The sequence below is a fragment of the Nerophis ophidion genome, linkage group LG11 (assembly GCF_033978795.1).
Source record: "Nerophis ophidion isolate RoL-2023_Sa linkage group LG11, RoL_Noph_v1.0, whole genome shotgun sequence".
NCBI lineage: Eukaryota > Metazoa > Chordata > Actinopteri > Syngnathiformes > Syngnathidae > Nerophis > Nerophis ophidion.
The window spans coordinates 65,585,143-65,611,380 of NC_084621.1; the positions used below are offsets into that span (position 1 = coordinate 65,585,143).

Consider the following 26,238-nt stretch of genomic DNA (forward strand, 5'->3'; position numbering starts at 1 on the left):
GTATTTTAAAAGTTTTGTTTACAAAAATCACAGTAAGTTACTCTATCGGATAGAAAGAAAACAGAGCAATCCCAGCTGTAAAATACTTAGGATAGAGGATTACAAAGCAATTGAGAGGACATACTAATACAATACTTCAATACAAAAGTACATAAAAGCAACAATTATCAGAAATAATAATGGCTATAATAGTTTTTTTCTAATCCAAAAATGTATTCTTAAAAAAAGCTTCTCTCCCCAAAAGTTTGAACTTTTGAAAAGGATTTGATTTAAAATGGAATAAATAACCATCATTTGGATGTGATTTAATATTTTTTTGCACTTCTGTGGTTTATGTATCTAAGGTGTTGTATTTTGTTCACTTTGAATGTAGTCTGTTGTCATTTGTTCAATTTCAAGGACATTTATTACACACTGTAGAGTGCTGTTGTGTGCTTAACTGTTGCGTAGCTGCTGGCTCATTGTAGACTATAATGTTGATCTTTTTCCTAAATTACAAGCCCAATCTTGCGCACGTAGGACATCTAGATGTGAACTGGCTGCAGGACTGCTTGTATCGGAGCTATCGTACTAAAATCACTACTGGATCGGGACAACCATAATTTCATCAAAATAATGACGATCGTTTACACTGAAACTTTTTTTTTTATTGGGTTGTACAGGAACACTGTTTTTGTAATATTAAAATAAAAAGTGGTACTTCACATTGTGTTAAAAGTGTTTTCTCCAGGGTTGGGACAGTCCAGAAAAAGTATGTGATTTATTACAGTTTCCCAGCACAGGATTTCATGTATTTGTTAAACCTTCAATTGCGGACTTTTTTTGTAGTTGTTTTGCAAAGTGCTTTTACAGTAGTTTCAAATAAGGCATTGCTGGATGTTTAGTGTAGTCCACCTCAACCTTCCAAGTCCAGGGGCCCATAGATGAGCACACAGAAAGAAGTACGGTAGTCCCTAAGGCACATTTAGCATGTAAACGCGCTCCAAGCGTCCTTGGACTGGCTCTTCCTTCAGTACACCAAGTACTTGAGCTCAGAGTAGATGAGAGGAAACATGACAGTGCAGGCTCGGAAGAGGATGGCTCCACTTTTAAAAACTGCTCGGTGTTTGGTGCTCCAGGCCTCGGACTTGAAGTTGAAGTAGATGGCGTACACGGCCACGGCGAAGAAGTGTCCAATGAGGGTCATCGGTTTGGGGGACAAACTGGTAGAAAAGATAAATAGTACTTTATTGATTCCTTCAGGAGAGTTCCTTCAGGAAAATTAAAATTCCAGCAGCAGTGTACAGAGTTGAGATCAATTTAAAAAAAAAGTAAATAATGGGGGTTTAAAAGGAAACAAAATAGTGAAATATTACAAAAAGAATAAAAACAATGGGAATAACAATATAACAGTAAAATAAGAATATAACAAGACAAAGTAGGCAGTAGTGACCATGTTATGAAAACGTATTGCACTGTTAATGTTTTGCATCCCCTGTCATCCTAATACCCCCCGTCCCCCGTCCCAGAGAGGAGTTGTACAGTCTAATGGCGTGTGGGACAAAGGAGTTTTTGAGTCTAAAAGATGGACTGTTTAATTATAATGATCAAAGAGTAATAAAGTAGGATTGCATGAACGTGGACTTACACTGAAAGAAGTCCAATAGGCCCAGCGATGCATTCTCCTCCAAGTTTGAAGTACTGGAAGCAGGCTCTCCTCAGTTCATGCAGAGAGTCTACAAGTCCAAACACAAAAAAACTGATGTCTTTATGCGGATAATGAAAAAATGTCAAAAATAAATAACGATGGCTGCAAACTGACCGTCTGTGGCAGCAAAAAGTTCATACAAGGCTTGGGCCAACACATTCACCACAAAAGAATGCGAGGATTTGCGCTCCCAGTGGAATTTCTTCTTGGCCTTCAGGTGACACAAAAGAATGAATGTCAAACTACAACCACTGAAGAAAAAGTAGAATAACGATGCAACGTTAATGTCATGCATTTACTGTAGTGTCTACTTAACCCTGGGACACACTGCTCACTGTAATGTCTCCTATAAGAGCCAACGTCCTCTACAGTGAACATTGTTTGGGAGGTCATGTCTGAGTTACACTTTTTTGAGGGGTGAAGATGTCCTGTTATGCAGGAAAACAAATGTCCAGGACGCTGGCCCTACTGAGAAGTCCGAACAGTTGTGCGTCAGTATTTACACTGGACTTTGTTGTCGTACACTCATTGGTCAGTCCTTTTAAAAACCAGATGGAGGCGCAGAGCAGGGGAGGAATATCTGTACACCTATTCTAAGAGATCCTTGCAGGTATGAAGCACCTTGAAGATTCTAGCGGGAACTCTCATCCAACCCTTTTTGGATTACGCTTGCACCTCCTGGTATCCAAGCAACTCCAAAACCCTCAAATCTAGACTCCAAACATCCCAGAACAAGCTAGTCTGGTTACTTTTAGACCTCCACCCCAGATCACACCTCACTCCGACCCACTTCTCTAAAGTGGGCTGGCTCAGGGTGGAGGACAAAGTCAAACAACTTGCACTAAGCCTCGTCTATAAAATCCGCTACACCTCCCTGATACCGAAGTACATGTCAAACTACTTCCTTAACGTAAATGACCGCCATAACCACAACACCAGGGGGAGCTCCACAAATCACGTTAAACCCAGATTCCGATCTAACAAAGGTCTTAACTCATTCTTCTTCTATGCCACATCAATGTGGAATGCACTCCCAACAGGTGTAAAAGTAATAGATCTCTATCCTCCTTCAAAACTGCTCTAAAACATCTCCTGGTAACTTCAAAACCTTTACCAATATCCTCCTCCATTCACATCCCAACTCCCCGGACTGTAAATCTGTAAATAATCAAATGTACTTCTAATGTATATACTTGTTCTTATGCTATGTGAACTCACTATGTTCTCTACTTGCTGTACATATCCTACTAAGTAAGACCTACACTTTTTCAATGTCCATTTCTCTGTTGATGCAATTGTTGATGACTGAAGTTCTGATATCAACCAAAGCTCCTCATCCCACCCCCCAGATTCTAAATAATGTAAATAATTCAATGTACATACTATGATGATTAACTTGTGTGATGACTGTATTATGCTGATAGTATATATTTGTACCATGAATTGATTAACGTGGACCCCGACTTAAACAAGTTGAAAAACCTATTCGGGTGTTACCATTTAGTGGTCAATTGTACGGAATATGTACTGTACTGTGCAATCTACTAATAAAAGTATCAATCAATCAAAAAATCAAACAACTAATTTAAGCATTAAAATGTCATTGATGGCAATATTGGACTATATTGTCCACTATATTGGACATCATGTAACACTTGCTACATTTTGATTGCCATTTTTAGTATTGCTACTACTTTGTTGTTTTTGAAAATACTGAAGTTACTTTTTTGGCTGAAAAACAATTAGTTCTAACATTATTTTTTAAATATTTTGTACACAAACCAAAACAAATTATCATCTACACTATTCAAAGAAGAAAAAGAGTGTCCAATACACTCAATTCCCCACAATAAGTAATACAGGTTAAATGTTTTATTACCGAAAAACTATCATTTATTGCTGCATTTCAGGCAACACTGCTTACTTCCTGGAAATGGAGTCAGAGCAGTGCTGGCACATGCACACTGCTGTCATTTGGCTTGAAAATCATGGCTATAAAAATCTCATACTTGTGCAATGACAATATAGATCTATTCTATTCTAAAAAAATATAGACTTTGCTACTGAGATTTCCTTAGTTTAACACCATTTTCCCTCGCTTCATTTCCGTGGACTCTTGGCGTGCGTTTAAGAGCGCACTAAAGTTTCAGATGGCGATTGGTGTGGACAATATTGGAGGCAGACGCATTTGTCTCACACTAAAAGTATACAGCAGAGGAGAAGAAGTCAGCTGCTGTGAGAGTTAATGATGTGAGGAAACATGCAGCTGGCGACCTGTTGGGAACATTGTCACAACTTGTTTATAAAGTCTGTACTTTGACAAAGTTAGCAGTTAAATAAAGGAGTGAACATCAGTGTTCAAATAACATCAATACTATCTCAAATGTTTTGTCATCTCTTCGGATTGAACGCAGGCTGTGAAGATTGTGTATTCGATGTGAGAGGTAACACTATTTTTGTTGGCCATATGTATATACATATATACACACATATATATATATATATATATATATATACACATATGTATATACATATATATACATTCATATATACGTACATATATATACATACATACACATATATATATATACATACACATGTATACACACACACACATACATATATACATTAATGTACACACACATATATATACACACATATATACACATACATACATATATGTATGTACACACACATATATATACATATACACATATATATATACATATACAATGGGGCAAAAAAGTATTTAGTCAGCCACCGATTGTCCAAGTTCTCCCACTTAAAATGATGACAGAGGTCTATAATTTTCATCATAGGTACACTTCAACTGTGAGAGACAGAATGTGAAAAAAAAATCCATGAATTCACATTGTAAGAATTTTAAATGATGGTGGAAAATAAGTATTTGGTCAACCATTCAAAGCTCTCACTGATGGAAGGAGGTTTTGGCTCAAAATCTCACGATACATGGCCCCATTCATTCTTTCCTTAACACGGATCAATCGTCCTGTCCCCTTAGCAGAAAAACAGCCCCAAAGCATGATGTTTCCACCCCCATGCTTCACAGTAGGTGTGGTGTTCTTGGGATGCAACTCAGTATTTTTCTTCCTCCAAACACGACGAGTTGAGTTTATACCAAAATGGATACATGGATGATACAGCAGAGGATTGGGAGAATGTCATGTGGTCAGATGAAACCAAAATAGAACTTTTTGGTATAAACTCAACCTGTCGTGTTTGGAGGAAGAAGAATACTGAGTTTCATCCCAAGAACACCACACCTACTGTGAAGCATGGGGGTGGAAACATCATGCTTTGGGGCTGTTTTTCTGCTAAGGGGACAGGACGATTGATCCGTGTTAAGGAAAGAATGAATGGGGCCATGTATCGTGAGATTTTGAGCCAAAACCTCCTTCCATCAGTGAGAGCTTTGAATGGTTGACCAAATACTTATTTTCCACCATCATTTACAAATAAATTCTTAAAAATTCCTACAATGTGAATTCCTGGATTTTTTTTCACATTCTGTCTCTCACAGTTGAAGTGTACCTATGATGAAAATTACAGACCTCTGTCATCATTTTAAGTGGGAGAACTTGCACAATCGGTGGCTGACTAAATACTTTTTTGCCCCACTGTGTGTGTGTGTGTGTGTGTGTGTGTGTGTGTGTGTGTGTGTGTGTGTATATATATATATATATATATATATATATATATATATATATATATATATATATATTACGCACGGTGGACAATGGGTTAGTGTGTGCGCCTCAGAATACAAAGGTCCTGGGTTCGATCCCCGTACATATGTATATACCATATGTACGTATTTGTATTTGATATATTAATGTATGTATACATACGTTTGTAATCACCTGATATAAAACGATAATTAGTATGTAAATCTTATGTTCTAAAAAAAGACAAACATTTTTTGCAGTAGTTAACAATATTGAATTATGTGAGCACATTGTTAAAGACAATTAAAAGTATGTTAGTGTTCATAAAACTGTTATATTGATTGTATCTTAGAAATATATTCGAGCAATAAAATGCATGTCGTCCACCATGGTGGGCGTTTAACCAACTTCTTGATGTTTTTTTCAGGCCTAGAGTAATAAAAACACTTATAAACTGTCTAAAGTAACAAAGTTAAAATCAAATTTGGGAAAAGAAACGATATATTGACTTTCTTATCTGATCACATGTTCACCTGTCAGGAAAAGATAGCAATATTGACCTCTTCTCTCCTTTTTAATTGGGAATTGCAACTATGTGAGTTAGTGCCGCCCCTTCTTATGGAGCCAAGATGGTAGCACAAGATTGGTAAGTGTCCGTGACTACACTCTAATTATGGGATGTTGGATGAAACATCCGAGTAATGAGTGCACTGCATTTGCTGTACTTGTGTACTCAACTGTGTAAGTGTGTCAATTTGACATCAAACTATGTTAAAGGTCTGTCCAGAAATGTTGTTTCACTTTTTGTTATTACAATTCAAACATTTAAAAAAGGTTCTCTTAACTGACAAATTTTGTTAAAAATAAATACTAATAAGCAGTTATTGCATGGGCGCTGACCTCCATCAAGGCTCCGTCATCAAACAGGTCTGGAATGTTCCGCAAGAGACTCCTCCAGATGATGACGTCGTTCAGAGCGACGCTCATGCCCCCTCCCGTCAGAGGATGCCTCATGTTGTAGGCGTCGCCAAGGAGCAGCACACCTGCACGTCACACATGGAATGTTGACTACAAGACAACACATCTTGTATCTTTTATATTGAGACAAAGCCGAGATTGCGTTGTAGAGAAAATGTTACTTTCGCCTTAGTTGTGGAGGCATTTGTGGTACTTTTTATTGGCCAGTAGGAGAGCTGAGATTTTTAAACTTGCCTGGCAACGAGGAAACTACTTTTTATGATAGATGATGTAAGTGGTATGAAGCATTATATGAATCACTAAATTAGAATAAATAGTTTGTATGGAGTCTCTTTACTGCTTTGTAATAAAAGGTGTCTATCAAGTCTAGCTATAAAATATACAAAGGTTATCAAAAAAGGCTTCATTAAAATTCAATCATATTTTCTTCCATTATCTGCAAAGAATATCAAACCTGCATGTTAAACCATCATACATAATATAAATACAATTAAATAATTACTTTTTATTTGTATTTGTCAACTACATTATAAAAGTATATATATTATAGCTTAATTGCAATTAAATCACATTAATTTATTTACACACTAAATGTTTTATATTGCAAAACAATTGGCAAACATATTACTATACAAATAATTGGGTATTTTGATATATATGAAGATTGATCGATAAATATATTACATTGAGACATTTTAAGATTGCATTATTACACAAATAAACATGTTTTACCACATGAACACACACAAAAGTACCAAAAATTGGTACTGTATGGATTTAAAAGAGAACGGCACCCATCCCTATTTGTCAGAGTTCTTTTGTAATTTTATTCTGTGATATTTGCACCTAAAGAAATGCTAAAACATCAGTTGAGGAATATGTGTAAATTATTTTATAACATGTTGTAGTTGAATCTACAATAACATTATGGTTAGCAGACTCAATGCTACATTTCATGGATAAATAGATAAGTAATTGCCATGCAGAAATATGAAGACCATTAACTTGTACGATGTAATGTACAGAATATCAAGCATTTATTCAGGTAGACTTATCACAGATTACAGTATAACTAGCACCATATTTTCCAGACTATAAAGGTGCCCTTAAAATCCTTTTTTTCCCTAAAAACTCGACAGCGTGCCTTAAAACCCGCTGCGCCTAATGCACGAAATAATTCTCGTTTTACTTATCGACCTTGAAGCAATTCAATTTGGTACACGGTGTAGTGATAAGTGTGATCAGTAGATGGCAGTCAAAATCCATCCATCCATTTTCTACCGCTTATTCCCTTTCGGGGTTGCGGGGGGCGCTGGCGCCTATCTCAGCTACAATCGGGCGGAAGGCAGGGTACACCCTGGACAAGTCGCCACCTCATCGCAGGGCCAACACAGATAGACAGACAACATTCACACTCACATTCACACACTAGGGACCATTTAGTGTTGCCAATCAACCTATCCCCAGGTGCATAATAATAATAACTTAGATTTATATCGCGCTTTTCCAGACACTCAAAGCGCTCACAAAGAAGTGGGACTCAACATTCATTCACACCTGGTGGTGGTAAGCTACATCAGTAGCCACATCTGCCATGGGGTAGACTGACGGAAGCGTGGCTGCCAGTTTGCGCCTACGCCCCCCCAACCACCACCTATCATTCACTCATCATTCATTCACCAGTGTGAGTGGCATGAGATACATGTAGACTGCAATATGATGGCAGTAAACAACACCAAAACTTTAAATATTCCATTGAGAATATAGAACATTACACACGGCACTCAAAAATCTGTCAAAATGCTTTTAGTACGACTCGGGTAAGCTATGAAGCTGCACCGCTTGATGGATTGTCGGTATTATTATGGTCTGTGTGTATAAGGACCGCAAAATGGCATATTATCTGGCTTTTTTTCCGCGATAATATCAAAAAGCAACTTTTTTTTACCTTCTGGTACCTGCTGATCTGTATTTGGGATCTGCATAGTCCTGAAAATTAGCCCGCGTCCAAAATTGTAGTCCGCTGTTGTCATAAGCTTCTTCTTTTTCTTTACTTTATGATGTGGCTTACATCTTCCACTGTGGCCATTTTTAATATAAAGTACTGTACAGTTCCTACTTATATCTGCCAGCTAAAAAAACTGTAGTGGGTTTACATAATTCACCCACGGAACTTTAGTTATAAGAGGGTTGCGGTCGGACGGTTTTTCACGGGACACACTCCCGGCGTTGATGTAGAATTATTCAGCCATGAATGAGAAGATGCTGCTCCGTTATTAATTTAAGTATAGTCATTAAAACAGTTAGCTTCATCTTTGGACACTTCTTCCGCTCCCGTCCTTGCACGCTACACCGCTACAACAAAGATGGGGAGAAGACGCTGTCGAAGATGAGCCACGTAAATAAGACCGCCCACAAAACGGCGCATCTTAAAGAGAGGCTCAGAAAGCGACTTAAAAAAAGGTCTGTAAAACATATTCTATGCAACACTTTCACCAAAGAACCACCATTACATGTTATGTGGATCACAAGATAGTGTCTTCAATTTAGAAAAAAATTATAATATGACCCCTTTAATGCGCCTTATGATACGGTGCGCCTTTTGTTTAAAAAAGACCTGAATCGACCCGCTCATCGACAGTGCAGCCTGTTCCGAAAAATACGGTAATTAGAAGTAGAACAAAGTGAGCAGCGTCCATCGAGTACCTGACTTGTTGACAGGCGAAGGAGGGAGGAAGCTGGCAGGCATGGACCTGACACGATCGTTCTGTAGCGCCTCAATGAAAGGCTCCTTTAAATGCGCTGAAAAAAAGAGAAAAAGAAGACAGCTCCGTCAGGTTCTCCACCTTGGCATGAAGTGGCATGTGCAGAAAGTAAAAGAACAACTTTTCATAGAGATGACTTTGGTACCTGATGGAGCGTTTACCTGGAAGCTGAGGGTAGATTTTTTCTGCCAGGTAGTGTGGAAGGTTACGCGGCATCTCTCCTCTGATGTCCACGAGCACTCTGGTGTGTGTGGAAGAGATCTGATAGACCAACACGGGACTCGGGTTGGCCAGAACCAACTCTGCACTGTTGGCTTTGAACTGAGGGCAGTCCTTCACAATAAAAGATGACTTTATTCTGATGCTGCTGTATCAAATGTCAAAGTAAAACATTACATATTAGGTTAAAAAGAAGAAGAAAGATACCTTCATGAGACATCCAACAAAGTGAGAAGAAATGTGAGCTTTTCCAGAAACTAAACTCTTCCTGAATTTAGAGAAACAACCATCAGCCACCACTGTCAGCGCCGCACGCACTTCCTGAAAAACATCATCGTCACACTAATATTAAAATAAATTTTTAAAAAAGCCTTTTTTTTCCAACTTCATTCCTTTTATTTTCTTACCTTTATGTCCCCGCTGTCTTTATGCTTGTACTGAACTCCTGTTACACAACCATCCTCTTCCTGCAGGCTCATCACCGTGCCTTCTACAAATGTGACACTAGAGGGCGCCAGAGAGCAGTCTTATCACTGTCACTGTATGCAATTTCTCCTGCTCTGTTTATGACTTATCAAAGTGCAATATTTTACTTTTCAAATGTTTTTGTTTTGAGAGTTGTTTGGGATTTTTTCCTCATTATTTCAACGTTGATTTTAATACAATTAAAACAATTGCATTAATTTGTTATTGTATATATTTAAATTAAAGGCCTACTGAAAGCCACTACTACCGACCACGCAGTCTGATAGTTTATATATCAATGATGAAATATTAACATTGCAACACATGCCAATACGGCCTTTTTAGTTTACTAAATTGCAATTTTAAATTTCCCGTGGAGTTTCTTGTTGAAAACGTCGCAGAATGACGAATATTAGCGCAGCACTATTAGCGGCTAAAAGTCATCTCTTTTTATCGCGCAATTAAACAGTATTCTGGACATCTGTGTTGCTGAATCTTTTGCAATTTTGTTCAATTAATAATGGAGAAGTCAAAGTAGAAAGATGGAGTTGGGAAGCTTTAGCCTTTAGCCACACAAACACACGGTGATTCCTTGTTTAAAATTCCCGGAGGTGAAGCTTTACTATGGATCAGAGCGGTCAAGCGAACATGGTTCCCGACTACTTGTCAACCGGCAGGTTTCGGTGAGAAAATTGTGTTAAAAAGTCGCCTCTTACCAAAGATCTCTGGAGTTTGCACCGTCCATGTTTCTGCCGTCGACTTCCCTCAGACACTGGCCTCAAGACACCCGTGGACACACCCCTCCGACTATCAGGTACTATTTAACCTCACTAAAACACTAGCAACACAATAGAAAGATAAGGGATTTCTCAGAATTATCCTAGTAAATGTGTCTTTTTTACTTGATTTTATTTTTTTTCTAGTCCTTCCCTATATCATCATTCACAAATCTTTCATCCTCGCTCAAATTAATGGGGAAATTGTCGTTTACTCAGTCCGAATAGCTCTTGCTGCTGGAGGCTCCCATTATAAACAATGTGAGGAGCCCTCACACCGGTGACATCATCGTCTACTACTTCCGGTACAGGCAAGGCTTTTTTATCAGCACCAAAAGTTGCAAACTTTACTGACGATGTTATTTACTAAATCCTTTCAGCAAAAATATGGCAATATCGCAAAATGATCAAGTATGACACATAGAATGGACCTGCTATCCCTGTTTAAATAAGAACATCTCATTTCAGTAGGCCTTTAATTTAATTAAATTGTATTTAATTCAATTGTATTTAATTTCCTTCGATTCAATTGAAAGCATCATCAAAAAAGAAGAAGAGTATTGGCTTTACGCTCCTGGAATCCCCCCCCTCAAAACACAGTTTAGCTTGTGAGCTAATGTATAGAAAATATTGTTGAGGCAGCTTACTTGGGCTCAGCCAGGGCCGCCCGCCGCAGGCCCATAATGAATCTTCCATGGTGGAAGGCCCGCCCACACTGGATCTTCTCGTCCTGCTGAGGGTAAGGTATCTCCACCTCGGTGTTGGTCTCCACGTTATGGATCACGTAGCCGTTAACCAGGTGAGCATCCAGACCTTCCACTGTGCCTGTGGAGGAACGAGGGCGACAAAGTTACGCAAAGTAGCATTTACCTTTGCCACGTCTATGTCCTTTGACTTACTTCAATTATTCATATGGGTTCCCAATCGCTCCATAAAAAATAAATTATCGTATTTAGAAAAAAAAGTAGCCAAAATCAGATACACTTTGTCTTGTATTATCTGAAGAATCAAGAATGGTTTTTCAAATGTCATTGGAATTTATAAATGAAACAAACTTTTTTCTTGCATTTTTTAGTTTATTAGTTTGGAATTAGTTTGCCAACTAATTCCCAGCCCCTTCCTGTTTTGTCACCAGTAAGAAAATAAAATAAAATAGTTTGAGGGCGCAGGTTTGAACCCCAGCCAGCGTTGCAATAACATGAAGTGCCCATCCATCCTTTTTCTACCGCTTATTCCCTTTCGGGGTTGCGGGGGGCGCTGGCGCCTATCTCAGCTACAATCGGGCGGAAGGCGGGGTACACCCTTGACAAGTCGCCACCTCATCGCAGGGCCAACACAGATAGACAGACAACATTCACACACTAGGGCCAATTTAGTGTTGCCAATCAACCTATCCCCAGGTGCATGTCTTTGGAAGTGGGAGGAAGCCGGAGTACCCGGAGGGAACCCACGCATTCACGGGGAGAACATGCAAACTCCACACAGAAAGATCCCGAGCCTGGATTTGAACCCAGGACTGCAAGACCTTCGTATTGTGAGGCAGACGCACTAACCCCTCTGCCACCGTGAAGCCCTAACATGAAGTGAAATCATATCATTGTTTTGCTGTGGCGCCCCCTAACGGGAACAAGCTGAATGACATCCCATTTCTTTTAGTGTGTTAATTGTAGAATTGTGTGCTATAAACAAATGACTGGTTTTGTTTACCATGTGGTTGTTTTACTTCAAAACACGCTTCTTGGTTCAGGTAAAATACAGAGTAAGCCCTCCAAAAAACAGAACCCACAAATATCTAAAGAAAATTGTTTATTTATATTTTTATTTTATTTTTCAGGGTACATTCGTTCCTCGCCACAATCCAGATTTTGGGGGGATTTCAATTTTTTGGGCTTAAACTAAGCATTTGAAGAATGATAATGTCTAAATGAACTAAAACTATAAATATTACATTAGCAGTATAGAGGAGCCCAAACCAATATGGGGTACTATTTCATGTCTACAGGTCTGTCAAAATGGTTTCAGTTTGAGTTTATGTGGAACATGCATGCATACAACATGATACATCACAATTTCCAGTTTCTCTGTTCAACGTGTTCGAAAAGGAGTAGAAAGAAGCAGAGTTTATTTAATCCTACCCCTTTTCCTTTACATAGCAGTTGCTAACACTTTTGTTCACTTCCTGTTCTCAATTTATTCACAATATATTCCATAAGTAACATTAAAAATAGATACATAATAATTAGTGAGGTGAATACGATTATCCAGAAAATTTATGTATGGATGAAATAAATTCAGAATGTTTAGCATGGTTCTTATTCTTTGTACTTTGTAAACATTTTAAGTTTGAAGAGTTTCTTGAAGTGGATCACATTAGTACATTGTTTGATTTATGTGCTTGATCCATTCCATAAGTTAATTCAACATATTGATATACTGAAAGTTTTAAGTGTTGTACAAGCATACAAATGTTTTAAACTACATTTTTCTATAAGGTTATATTTCTCCTCTTTTGTTAAGAAGAATTGTTGCATATTCTTGGGTAGCAGGTTATAGTTTGCTTTGTGCATAATTTTAGCTGTTTGCAAATGCACCAAGTTATTGAATTTCAGTATTTCTGATTCAATGAATAAGGGTTTGAAAGTTTTCTATATCCAACATTATTTATTATTCTAACTCAGTGGTTCTCAAATGGGGGTACGTGTACCCCTGGGATTACTTGAAGGTATGCGAAGGGGTATGTGAGATTTTTTTTTAATATTCTAAAAATAGCAACAATTCAAAATTCCTTTATAAATATGTTTAATGAATAATACTTCAACAAAATATGAATGTAAGTTCTCAGACTGTGAAAAGAAATGCAACAATGCAATATTCAGTGTTGACAGCTAGATTTGTTGTGGACATGTTCCATAAATATTGATGTTAAAGATTTCTTTTTTGTGAAGAAATGTTTAGAATTAAGTTCATGAATCCAGATGGATCTCTATTACAATCCCCAAAGAGGGCACTTTAAGTTGATGATTACTTCTATGTGTAGAAATCTTTATTTATAATTGAATCACTTGTTTATTTTTCAACAAGCTTTTAGTTATCTTTATATCTTTTTTTCCAAATAGTTCAAGAAAGACCACTACAAATGAGCAATACTTTGCACGTTTATACAATTGAATAAATCAGAAACTGATGACATAGTGCTGTATTTTACTTCTTTATCTCTTTTTTTTTCAACATAAAATGCTTTACTCTGATTAGGGGGTACTTGAATTAGAAAAATGTTCACAGGGGGTACATCACTGAAAAAAGGTTGAGAACCAATGTTCTAGATTGTCTGTACCTTTGGCACAGTAATGGCAAATTGCATTGAAATGAACCCTCTGGAGCATGCATACTGAAATTGAATAGCAGGTAAGTGTGGAAAAAGTCCTCAAGGCGTTCACTCACAGTGCATATAAATATTTTTTGTATTCACATTTTTTTTTCTACTTTTTTGAGTCCTGTTTGATGCAAGGACACCTAGTCGAGTTTTCTTCCAAGTAAACTAAACAACCTGCTTTCTCGATCCAATTATTACATCACTGTTTAGAACATTTGATGGATTATTTGAGGAACAGCTTTTATGCATTGTTCTATTCCAGGGGTCACCAACCTTTTTGAAACCAATGCAATTTATGCAATTTAATAAATCAGAAACTGATGACATAGTGCTCTATTTTACTTCTTTATCTCTTTTTTTCAACCAAAATTGCTTTGCTCGGATTAGGTGGTACTTGAATTAAAAAAATGTTCACAGGGGGTACATCACTGAAAAAAGGTTGAGAACCACTGTCCTCTCTGATCTTTTTTGTAACACCGTTAGTGAATGAAGTGTACTTTTGTAGTTGTTTCCCCATCTTTCTGCACAATTATTCAGATATAGTTACACTAACGAGCAGTAGAGAATATGAAGTGATTTTTGGTCCAGAAAATATTTTGATTTAGTCATTATTGACGTGTTTCTTGCTACTTTATGTTCCAGTTCATGGTAAAAACACATTTGGAAGGTCATAAAGTGTTTTTATGCTCTCGCTATGAAAATATCAGATTGATAATTAATGTCTCCTACTTCAGGCAAATGTGTTTAGCGCAGTCACGTCCGGAACCAAATAAAAGCAAACAACGAAGGATTACTGTATACAAGTGATTTTTGCACATGAAATATTAGAACAATAACTCATCTTCCCCAACATGTCTTGGCCAAATGAGGAAAACTCATTTTTCATGCAGAACTATTTCTCAAGTTTGTTTGTCATCATGTTCAATCAAAAAGAAGCATTTTTGACAAGAGTTCACAAGTTTAGAGCACATTTCTTGAAACTCTTCAAATTTAATACAATTTGTTTGGGTTCAGTTTGGGGTGGTCACCCTGCAATATAAATATTGTCTCAGATTGAATAAAAAAGGCGAGGTGAAATAATCCATGTCAGTGAATAAGGTTTCCATTATTTATTTTCAGAGAGTTAACAACCCTATTAAATATCCAACAGGCACACCTTACTACAGGATGTGAATTATTCATCAATGAAACACTAATAAGCGGTTGTACTTTCTGTAAGGAAAACAATGATTAAATAAAAATACTTGCAAGAAGAAGAAGACAAGGCTAGTAAATGTTGTCCATCTCTTGCTGGCTCATGTTCACACACAGGAAACTAAGATGGATCTGATACTACTTGTATTATAATAACTATAAAAAAATGTGTTGTTTTTTCTGATGGTGACTTGTTTGATTGACAAATTGATAAAAAAGTTTGAAAAATAAAAACACTTTTTTTAAAAGCTTGTAATGATTGACTAATTTAAATACAACTAATAATAAACATTTTTTTAAATAGAAAAGACTGTTTGATTGACAAATTGCTCAAAACAAGGACCATGATAAAATAAAATAAAAAAGAATTAAAAAAAAAGAAGCTTGTTTTATTCCATTCATCCATCCATTTTCTACCGATTGTCCCTTAAAAATAATCTATTTGATGAGGCGGCGACTTGTCCAGGCTGTGCACCGCCTTCCGCCCGAATGCAGCTCAGATAGGCTCCAACACCCCCTGTGACTCCGAAAAAGGACAAGTGGTAGAAAATGGATGGATGGATATACGTCTCATTTAAAAAGCTGGCTTGATTATTTAACTGATTTTAAAAATATTTTATATTAAAAAAGCTCATTTGTTTGGCAAATTTATTGGAAAAATAAACAGTTTAAAAAAAAAAAGCTTGATTTTAAAATAGCTTAAGAAAAAACATTTTAAAAAAGCTGGTTTGACAAATTAATTTTAAAATAATATATTTATTAAGAAAAAGGTTGTTTGATTCACAAATGATTAAAACAATTTTAATTCAAAAAGCTTGTTTGTCTGCAATGAGGTGGCGACTTGTCCAGGGTGTACCCCGCCTTCCGCCCGATTGTAGCTGAGATAGGCACATGCGCCCCCCGCGACCCCAAAGGGAATAAGCGGTTGAAAATGGATGGATGGATGGAAAAGCTTGTTTGCTCGACAAATTAAATAAAAAGTATATTTTTTTAATTTAAAAAGGCTTGTTTGAGTGACAAACCGATTAAAAACATTTTATTATATAAAAAAAAAACATGTTTGATTGACAAATTGATTAATAACAATTATCAATGTATTTTTTTTAAATCAAAACGCTTATTGACTATTTTTCAACAGCAGCTATGAAGGAAAACTTGCTTGTAATGTTTGTTATTTTGACATTAAAGTAAAAAGTAAGTGCTCTTGATATTTAGCACAACAACAATATTCAGAGTAAAATACAAAGCTTACTTTGACTTTAGCAACAACAACAACATAACACTTGCAGCCATGAAGCTGCATCTTGGTTGGAGTAAAAAGTCTCTCACTGACCTTCCAGGCCCAACTCTTTAAGAGCTTTGTATCCTCCAGGCTGCAGCAGCTCCCCAACTATCCTGTCGGGTTCCTTCATGTCTCTTTCCACCACCGTCACCTTCCTGCCGTCCCGCGCCAGCACGGCAGCCATTGCTGAGCCCAGGACTCCGGCCCCGACTATCAGCACATCTGGATCCACATCTGTCGCCAGTCCAGAGGAGGAGACACTTGTTTGTGGGCTGGAAGTTTCTGTGTCCACTTGCTTCCTTCTTCTCTGCTTCTAGCAGTGAAATGACATCAATGAAATATTAAAGACCGCACAAGCAATGTTTCATCCAAACTAAAATAAATAAGTACAGCGGTCATCGGCTACATTTGTCTTATTGCATTGGACACTGAAAGTGGCGCCGTATTCAAAACAAAAATAGATTGTAAACGTGAATATGATTATAGCAATGCAAATGTTATTATTAGTTAAAGTATTCACAACATAAGTGTGTTGATCCATTGAACAATTCAGATGCTCTAATGAGGCCTTGAAATGAACCCTTTATTTGGATCATCTTCAACGGCAAACATAAAAGTCTCTACGTTTTTAAAGTGGTCTCTAATAAAAAAACTTTTTTTGACACTGAATTTATGGAACTGATTTTTATCCTTTAGAATTTTCTGAACTGAATTATTTTACATCAATTATGCTGACAATTTAATGGATTTTTTTTTTTCTTCCAGTCGTGGTGAAGTGAAGTGAATTATATTTATATAGCGCTTTTCTCTAGTGACTCAAAGCACTTTACATAGTGAAACCCAATATCTAAGTTACATTTAAACCAGTGTGGGTGGCACTGGGAGCAGGTGGGTAAAGTGTCTTGCCCAAGGACACAACGGCAGTGACTAGGATGGCGGAAGCGGGAATCGAACCTGCAACCCTTTAAGTTGCTGGCACGGCCACTCTACCAACCGAGCTATACCGCCCCCTGGTCAAAATTGTACATACACTTGTAGAGAACATAATCTCATGGCTGTCTTGAGTTTCCATTCATCCATCCATCCATTTTCTACAGCTTATTCCCTTTGGGGTCGCTGGTGCCTATCTCAGCTACAATCGGGCGGAATGCGGGGTACATAATCCAATGTACATACTATGATGTGTGATGACTGTATTATGCTGATAGTATATATTTGTACCATGAATTGATTAACGTGGACCCCGACTTAAACAAGTTGAAAAACGTATTCGGGTGTTACCATTTAGTGGTCAATTGTACGGAATATCTACTAAACTGTGCAATCTACTAATAAAAGTATCAATCAATCAATCAATACACCCTGGACAAGTCGCCACCTCATCGCAGGGCATCTTGAGTTTCCAATAATTTATATAAGCCCAAAAAAAGTCTGCGGGCTATAGAGCGTTTTCATTTCAGGCTCCAGTACTCTGGAATGCCCTCCCGGTAACAGTTCGAGATGCCACCTCAGTAGAAGCATTTAAGTCTCACCTTAAAACTCATTTGTATACTCTAGCCTTTAAATAGACTCCCTTTTTAGACCAGTTGATCTGCCGTTTCTTTTCTTTTTCTCCTATGTCCCACTCTCCCTTGTGGAGGGGGTCCGGTCCGATCCGGTGGCCATGTACTGCTTGCCTGTGTATCGGCTGGGGACATCTCTGCACTGCTGATCCGCCTCCGCTTGGGATGGTTTCCTGCTGGCTCCGCTGTGAACGGGACTCTCGCTGCTGTGTTGGATCCGCTTTGGACTGGACTCTCGCAACTGTGTTGGATCCATTATGGATTGAACTTTCACAGTATCATGCTAGACCCGCTCGACATCCATTGCTTTCCTCCTCTCCAAGGTTCTCATAGTCATCATTGTCACCGACGTCCCACTGGGTGTGAGTTTTCCTTGCCCTTATGTGGGCCTACCGAGGATGTCGTAGTGGTTTGTGCAGCCCTTTGAGACACTAGTGATTTAGGGCTATATAAGTAAACATTGATTGATGATTGATAACTGTTGAGTGATTGGCGCACATACTTGTTTATCACAAAAAACGTTCATGAAGTTTGGTTCTTTGATTAATTTATTATGGGTCTACTGAAAATGTGACCAAATCTGCTGGGTCAAAAGTATACATACAGCAATGTTAATATTTGGTTACATGTCCGCTGGCAAGTTTCACTGCAATAAGGCGCTTTTGGTAGCCATCCACAAGCTTTTGGTTGAGTTTTGACCACTCCTCTTGACAAATTCAGTGCAGTTCAGCTAAATTTGTTGGTTTTCTGACATGGACTTGTTTCTTCAGCATTGTCCATATGTTCTCAATGGGGTTTAAGTCAGGACTTTGGGAAGGCCATTTTAAAACCTTAATTCTCGCCTGATTTATTAGCCGTTTCTTTACCAATTTTGATGATGTATTTGGGGTCATTGTTCTGTTGGAACACCCAACTGCGCCCAAGACCAAACGTCCGGGCTGATGATTTTAGGTTGTGCTGAATAATTTGGAGGTAATCCTCATTGTTCATTGTCCCATTTACTCTCCGTAAAGCACCAGTTCCATTGGCAGCAAAACAGGCCCATAGCATAATACCACCACCAAGCTTGATGGTAGGATGGTGTTCTTGGGATTAAAGGCCTCACCTTTTCTCCTCCACACATATTGCTGGGTATTGTGGCCAAACAGCTACATTTCTGTCTTATCTGTGTCCATGTGACAGGCAGCAAACTTTAGACAAGCATTAAGATGTCCCTTCTGGAGCAAGGGCTCCCTTTTTGCATGGTAGCCTCCCAGTCCATGGCGATGCAAAACACGCTTGACTGTGGACACGGACACCTGTGTTCCAGCAGCTTCCAATTCATTGCAGACCTGCTTTTTGGTGATTCTCGCTTGACTCTTGATCATTCTGACCATTTTTTTTTTTAGCAGCAGGATGGCTTGCATTTTCTTCCTGATCGTGGCACTGACAAAACTGTGCCATGCACTTTATACTTACGAACAATCGTCTGCACATTTGCTCTTGGGACCCCGAGCTGCTTTGAATGGCTCCGAGTGACTTTCCTGACTTGTTCAAGTCAATGATTTGTTTTTTCAGATCTGTGCTGAGTTCCTTTGACTTTCCCATTGTCGCGTTTGTAACTGAGTCTAATGACTGCATCACATGAGCCCTGTTTTAAATGGGCTCAAAGATGTCAACAGGTGCAGTCAATCATAATCACTCACATGAGGTTAAGAGGCCACGCCATAAAGCTCATATGATTTGATTGTAACTTTTCTACATCACCAAAATTGATAATGTATGTTGCTGTTTGTATACTTTTGACCCAGCAGGTTTGGTCAAATTTTCAGTAGACCCATAATAAACTCATAAAATAACCAAACTTCGGTAATGTTTTTTGTGACAAACAAGTATGTGCTCCAATCACTCTATCACAAAAAAATAAGAGTTGTAGAAATTATAGGAAACTCAAGACAGCCATGACATTATGTCCTTCTCAAGTGTAACTTTTGACATCGACTGTAAGTTTAAAAATTCAGTGTCAAAAAATTAAACGTAAAACATTTCAGTGTAAAAAAGTCAGAGTATAAAAATTCAGAGTATAAAAATTCTGTTTATAAAAATTTTGAGTAAAAAAAGTCAGTAAATAAAAATTCAGTGCTGAAAATATCAGGGTCAAAAAATTTGCTGCTTCAAAAAACAAGACTCACTTTCGGTAAATTAAGACCAAAGCAATCGATCCTGTCTCAGAACCGGCTAATGAGGTCTCAAGTTTGAAGTCACATGACACAGGTCTTGCAAAACCGCATAGAAAAGGCAGTTAACTGGGCTAGTGGGCATAATATAACATCATTGACATTTCAATTCGGCCTGCTGGTCATTTTCAAACCCTAGAAATGATTCCAATGGTTAGAATCTGCACTTTTGAGTGGCATAAGATACAAAACTCTGTTTCATGCAGACCAGGAATGAACAGAGTGGGTGGGGCTTGTTTACAGAGCAAAAAAGCCTGATAACGAAAGTCAGACGGAGGCAGATTTCTACAACAAATTTCTGCAGAACAGTGACATATCTACAAATATGTGGATGTTTTTCCACTCTTGGCGCATATGTTTCGCTGTGTTTGTTGCACCTTTGTTGCTCTTGCTCGATTGGAAACGATGTCTGCAGGAGAGCAAGGCATATTCTTAATATTCAGTGTTTTATTGTTAATAGTTAATATTGCAAGACCATGTCACGTGACTTCAAACTTGACACCTCATTGGTTGGTCCTGAGACAGGATTGATTACTTCAATCTTAATTTACCTGACAGAAGCAGCAAATTTTGACACTGAATTTTTTAGCACTGAAGTTTTTTTACACAGATTTTTTTTTTTGCACTGATCTCTTGAAAACACAGATGTTGCTTAATCTTTATTTTCAATTAAAATCGTCAGCATAATTTGATGTAAAAAATTTCCGTTCACAAAATTCAAACGGCAAAAATATCTGTTACCTAAATTACGTGTTGAAAAAAAGCTTCCGTAACAGACACACATTAACCTCCATACAATTCAGTCCTAAACAAAAATATCAAATTTGTGATTTTTTTTTTTTCATTTTACCTTTTTGAAAGCCTATATTTATCAGATATTGTCAAAGCTTTGAATCAGTAGAATAACTAATTTTAAGCACATTTATACGAATAAAAAACTGACAAATTTGGATCAAACGGCATTCAAAAATGTTAAAATTATTGGATTTCTTTTTTATTATTGCATGTTTGGTATTTTTGAATGACAGGTTTGAGGGGAAAACGTTTAAAACAAACACATTAGTTCATTATTATATCATTGATTTTTGAGTACGTGCCACTTTGTCGTTGAGTATGTGCCAGTTTGTCGTACACCTGTGAAAGAAATGGTCACTCAAACTTTAACATGAAAAAACACTCTTAAGGGTGGTTAAATACAACACAATTGTACAGAAAATTGGACTAAAAAATCCGCCATTTGTCGCTAAAAAGGCTAAACTGTGTTTTTTCGTTATTTGGGGGATGCAATGTTTGTACAATACGGCAATATATTGTAATGGCCTGCAGTGGAGAAGGAGTGACATAGAGGACAATGCGCTGTTCAATCACTTTATTAACAAGCGGGAACCTGTTGGTCGTTCCAAAGATACCACACCCATTAACGAGCTGCTGTCAGCCACAAGTCATGCTCACACACCCTCTCGCTTCTCGCCATCTCTCTCCCGCGTTCACAAATCCTTATAGGCACAGTACACTTACACAAATATCACAGATATTACAATATAAAACAAGCCGCATGTGCCCAAAATGGTACCCAGGCCACACTTTGGACACCAACTTTATTTATTGTTTATCTACTTGTGTCACGGATTGAGCACAGGATTGCAAATCCCGCAATGACATGAAAAAAGGTTAGAATAAAATCAACTCTGCTTTTTCCTACTCCTTTTCGGACATGTTTTGATGAGTTGAGTTTGAGTTTATTTGGATCATGCATGCATACAACATGATACATCACAATTTCCAGTTTCTCTATTCAACATGTCCAAAAAGGAGTAGGAAGACGCTTATGTTTTGCTGTGTTTGTTGCACCTTTGTTGCTCTTGCTCGATTGGAAAATATGTCTGCAGGAGACCAAGGCCATCCATCCATCCATCCATTTTCTACCACTTATTCCCTTTCGGGGTTGCGGGGGGCGCTGGCGCCTATCTCAGCTACAATCGGGCGGAAGGCGGGGTACACCCTGGACAAATCGCCAGCTCATCGCAAGGGCCAACACAGATAGACAGACAACATTCACACTCACATTCACACACTAGGGCCAATTTAGTGTTGCCAATCAACCTATCCCCAGGTGCATGTCTTTGGAAGTGGGAGGAAGCCGGAGTACCCGGAGGGAACCCACGCATTCACGGGGAGAACATGCAAACTCCACACAGAAAGAACCCGAGCCTGGATTTGAACCCAGGACTGCAGGACCTTCGTATTGTGAGGCAGACGCACTAACCCCTCTTCCACCGTGGCATGTTCTCAATATTCAGTGTTTTATAGTTTATAGTTGATATTGCAAGACCATGTCACGTGACTTCAAACTTGACACCTCATTGGCTGGTTCTGAGACAGGATCGATTACTTCAATATTATATTTACCTGATAGAAGCAGCAAAATTTGACACTGAATTTTTTTAGCACTGACTTTTTGAAAACAAATATTTTGCTTAAACTTTATCCATTTTCCATCCATTTTCCTACCGCTTATTCCCTTCCGGGGTCGCGGGGGGAGCTGGCGCCTATCTCAGCTACAATCGGGCGGAAGGCGGGGTACACCCTGGACAAGTCATCACATCATCGCAGGGCCAACACAGATAGACAGACAACATTCACACTCACATTCACACACTAGGGCCAATTTAGTGTTGCCAATCAACCTATCCCCAGGTGCATGTCTTTGGAAGTGGGAGGAAGCCAGAGTACCCGGAGGGAACCCACGTAGTCACGGGGAGAACATGCAAACTCCACACAGAAAGATCCCGAGCCTGGATTTGAACCCAGGACTGCAGGACCTTTGTATTGTGAGGCAGACGCACTAACCCCTCTGCCACCGTGAAGCCTGCTTAAACTTTATTTTCAATTAAATTTAAGAAGTGATCTTATTTAATCTGACCCCTTTTCCTTTGCATAACAGTTGCTAAAACTTTTGTTCACTTCCTTTTGTCAATTTTTTCACAATATACTCCATAAGTATTCACAATAAAAATAAATTAATGAAACTCGGTGAAGTAAGTTACATTTCATATGAGATGAGTAAAATTATCTTGAAAATGAATGGATGGATGATATAAATTCAGAATGTTTATCATAGTTCTTCTTTGTACTTTGGAAACACTTAAATTTTGAAGAGTTTCTTGAAGTGGATCACATTAGTACATTGTTTGATTTATGTGCGTAATTCATTCCATAATTTAATTCCACACACTGATATACTGAAGGTTTTAAGTGTTGTACGTGCGTACAGATGTTTTAAATTACGTTTTTCTCGAAGATTATATTTTTCCTCTTTTGTTGAGAAGAATTGTATATTTTTGGGTAGCTGGTTATAGTTTGCTTTGTGTAAAATCACAGCTGTTTGTTAATTCACTGTGTCGTGGAATTTCAGTATTTTTGATTCAATAAATAAGGGGTTTGTATGTTCTCTATATGCAACATTATGTGTAATTCTAAATGATCTGTTTTGTACAAACCCCGTTTCCATATGAGTTGGGAAATTGTGTTAGATGTAAATATAAACGGAATACAATGATTTGTAAATCTTTTTCAACCCATATTCAGTTGAATATGCTACAAAGACAACATAGTTGATGTTCAAACTGATAATCTTTTTTTTGTTGTTGCAAATAATCATTAACTTTAGAATTTGATGCCAGCAACACGTGACAAAGAAGTTGGGAAAGGTGGCAATAAATACTGATAAAGTTGAGGAATGCTCATCAAACACTTATTTGGAACATCCCACAGGTGTGCAGGCTAATTGGGAACAGGTGGGTGCCATGATTGGGTATAAAAGCAGCTTCCATGAAATGCTAAGTAATTCACAAACAAGGATGGGGCGAGGGTCACCACTTTGTAAGCAAATTGTCGAACAGTTTTAGAACAACATTTCTCAATGAGCTATTGCAAGGAATTTAGGGAATTTACCATCTACGGTCTGTAAAATCATCAAAAAGTTCAGAGAATCTGGAGAAAACCCTGCAATTAAGCGGTGATATTACGGACTTTTGATCCCTCAGGCGGTACAGCATTTAAAACCGACAATAGAGTGTAAAGGATATCAGCACAAGAGCGTGGCGTCATCGTTAAAGAATCCGGGTACTACACTGGCCTGCCTGCAGTCCAGACCTGTCTCCAACTGAAAATGTTGAAGCCTAGAATATGACAACAGAGACCCCGAACTGTTGAACAACTTAAACTGTACATCAAGCAAAAATGGGGAAGAATTCCACCTGAAAAACTTCAAAAATGTGTTTCCTCAGTTCCCAAACGTTTATTGAGTGTTGTTGAAAGAAAAGGTGATGTAACACATTGGTGAACATGCCAACTACTTTGACACAGCCATGAAATTCTAAGATAATTATTATTTACATGGAAACAGGGTTTGTGACATGATTAATGAATGAAGTGAACTTTTGTAATTATTTCCCCATATATGTACACAATAACTCAGATATGTTAACACTAGCGAGCAGTAGAGAATATAAAGTGATTTTCGGTCAAGAAAATGTTTTGCTTTATTCATTGCTGACGTGTTTCTTGCTATTTTATATTTGAGAAACTGGAAATATGTGATGTTTCATACTGAACTTTTTTTTTTTTTAACAATAAAACTACCATTACCATCTTTTCATGAAAAGTGTAAATGTTTAATTTGATCAATCTTACCTTGGAACTGCTGTCCTGGGCAGACTTGAGTCTTGGACTTGGAGGGACGAGACGGTTGACGACAGGTAAGACAGACAAAAGGCTCAAAGGTAAAGTTAACACTTCTTTAAGCTTCTGGCCATGAAAGAATTTGAAAAAAGTCAGCAGCAGACCAACTGATAAAAATAAAATGAGAATTGTTTGCTGCTCTTTCTGAACTAATGACCAAACAATTCCAGATTTTTTGTACAAATATGTGAAGCTAGCCAGTCCCAAAAAAGTCCACATATTTTTAAATTAAAAAAAGACTCGATGGATAAAAATGTGAAATGATTAAATTGGAGACCTAATGTTCATTTAAGGAACTAAAAAGGTGGGAAAATACCGACTTTAGTAACTCGCTAGCAGAGTCAAGAGATGCCAAATATTGGATCCCAATGTAAAAGACGCAGACTGTTCTGATTGGATTATTTCACGGCCTTCTCGTCAAAGCTCCAATCAGAGGAGACGTGGTGGTGAGCAGAGCTCACGCTTGAGCGCTGATTGGACGACACTAAGAACGTCAGCCCGCCCCCTCTGTGCTGATTGGACAGCCGGGCAGCAGGCTCCTAGTATGATGTGATGTCAGTGGAAAAGTGCACGCGCTACTTCGCTATCGAACCGCCAACACTCAACACCGGAAGAACGAACGTAAAGATTGTTTATGCAAGAAGTGATGTGTCACGCTGTAGCTTGCCGAGCAAAGTCTCTTAAACGGTGTCTTAACTTACAAATGTCATACGCGCCATGAACAGACGATCTCGCAACTCAACTCGAAACTATGCCGATAAGAGCTCTTTTCAGCACTCATGTATTTTAGATAAAACAGTCACACATATGACGTAATAAGTTGCATTGGACAGATTGGAAAAAAATGCAAAAATGTGAAAAACAATTCCTACAAACAACAAACATTATTACACAATATAAAAGCGTAGAGTACACCAAAGAACAATTCAATGTGCTCTTTTGATGTGTGCATCACACCCAAGACTGCTATAGTAATAATCCAAACAAGATCATTATAGTATATTTAATACCGCTCGTTCGGGCTTTAGCTGCTGTAATTGATTATGTGCTCTATTGTCAATGGCTACCAAGAGAACATGTCAAATAATAGATCTTTATTTGAAGTGGTGATTAAACAAATCTTTTCACACACATTTTAACGTGAATTGATTAACGTGGACCCCGACTTAAACAAGTTGAAAAACGTATTGGGGTGTTACCATTTAGTGGTCAATTGTACGGAATATGTTCTGAACTGTGCAATCTACTAATAAAAGTATCAATCAATCAATCAATCTATCTATCACTTTGGT

The 26,238-nt window shown here is 38.0% G+C and overlaps 1 protein-coding gene across 1 annotated transcript; it reads right to left on the bottom strand.

Annotated features, from left to right (window-relative positions):
• Nucleotides 1-743: 743 nt before the first annotated feature.
• Nucleotides 744-25,532, bottom strand: sqlea (squalene epoxidase a). The gene is made up of 11 exons (XM_061916504.1): nucleotides 24,899-25,532; nucleotides 16,477-16,738; nucleotides 11,224-11,401; nucleotides 9,743-9,839; nucleotides 9,543-9,656; nucleotides 9,278-9,449; nucleotides 9,058-9,153; nucleotides 6,274-6,416; nucleotides 1,802-1,898; nucleotides 1,628-1,715; nucleotides 744-1,202 (listed from the first exon to the last, which is right to left on the bottom strand). Exons 1-11 carry the CDS (start codon nucleotides 25,163-25,165, stop codon nucleotides 1,010-1,012), a joined length of 1,707 nt encoding a protein of 568 aa, XP_061772488.1. The 5' UTR covers nucleotides 25,166-25,532; the 3' UTR covers nucleotides 744-1,009.
• Nucleotides 25,533-26,238: the final 706 nt, after the last annotated feature.

Bases quoted from the DNA above. Each gene is read 5' to 3' on its own strand.
- sqlea (XM_061916504.1), bottom strand. From the start codon at position 25,165: ATGTGGACTTTTTTGGGACTGGCTAGCTTCACATATTTGTACAAAAAA. The intron at 16,739-24,898 runs GTAAGATTGATC...TTTCACTGCTAG, and splicing joins CCCAGGACAGCAGTTCCAAG to AAGCAGAGAAGAAGGAAGCA. The intron at 9,657-9,742 runs GTAAGAAAATAA...GATGTTTTTCAG, and splicing joins AAGACAGCGGGGACATAAAG to GAAGTGCGTGCGGCGCTGAC.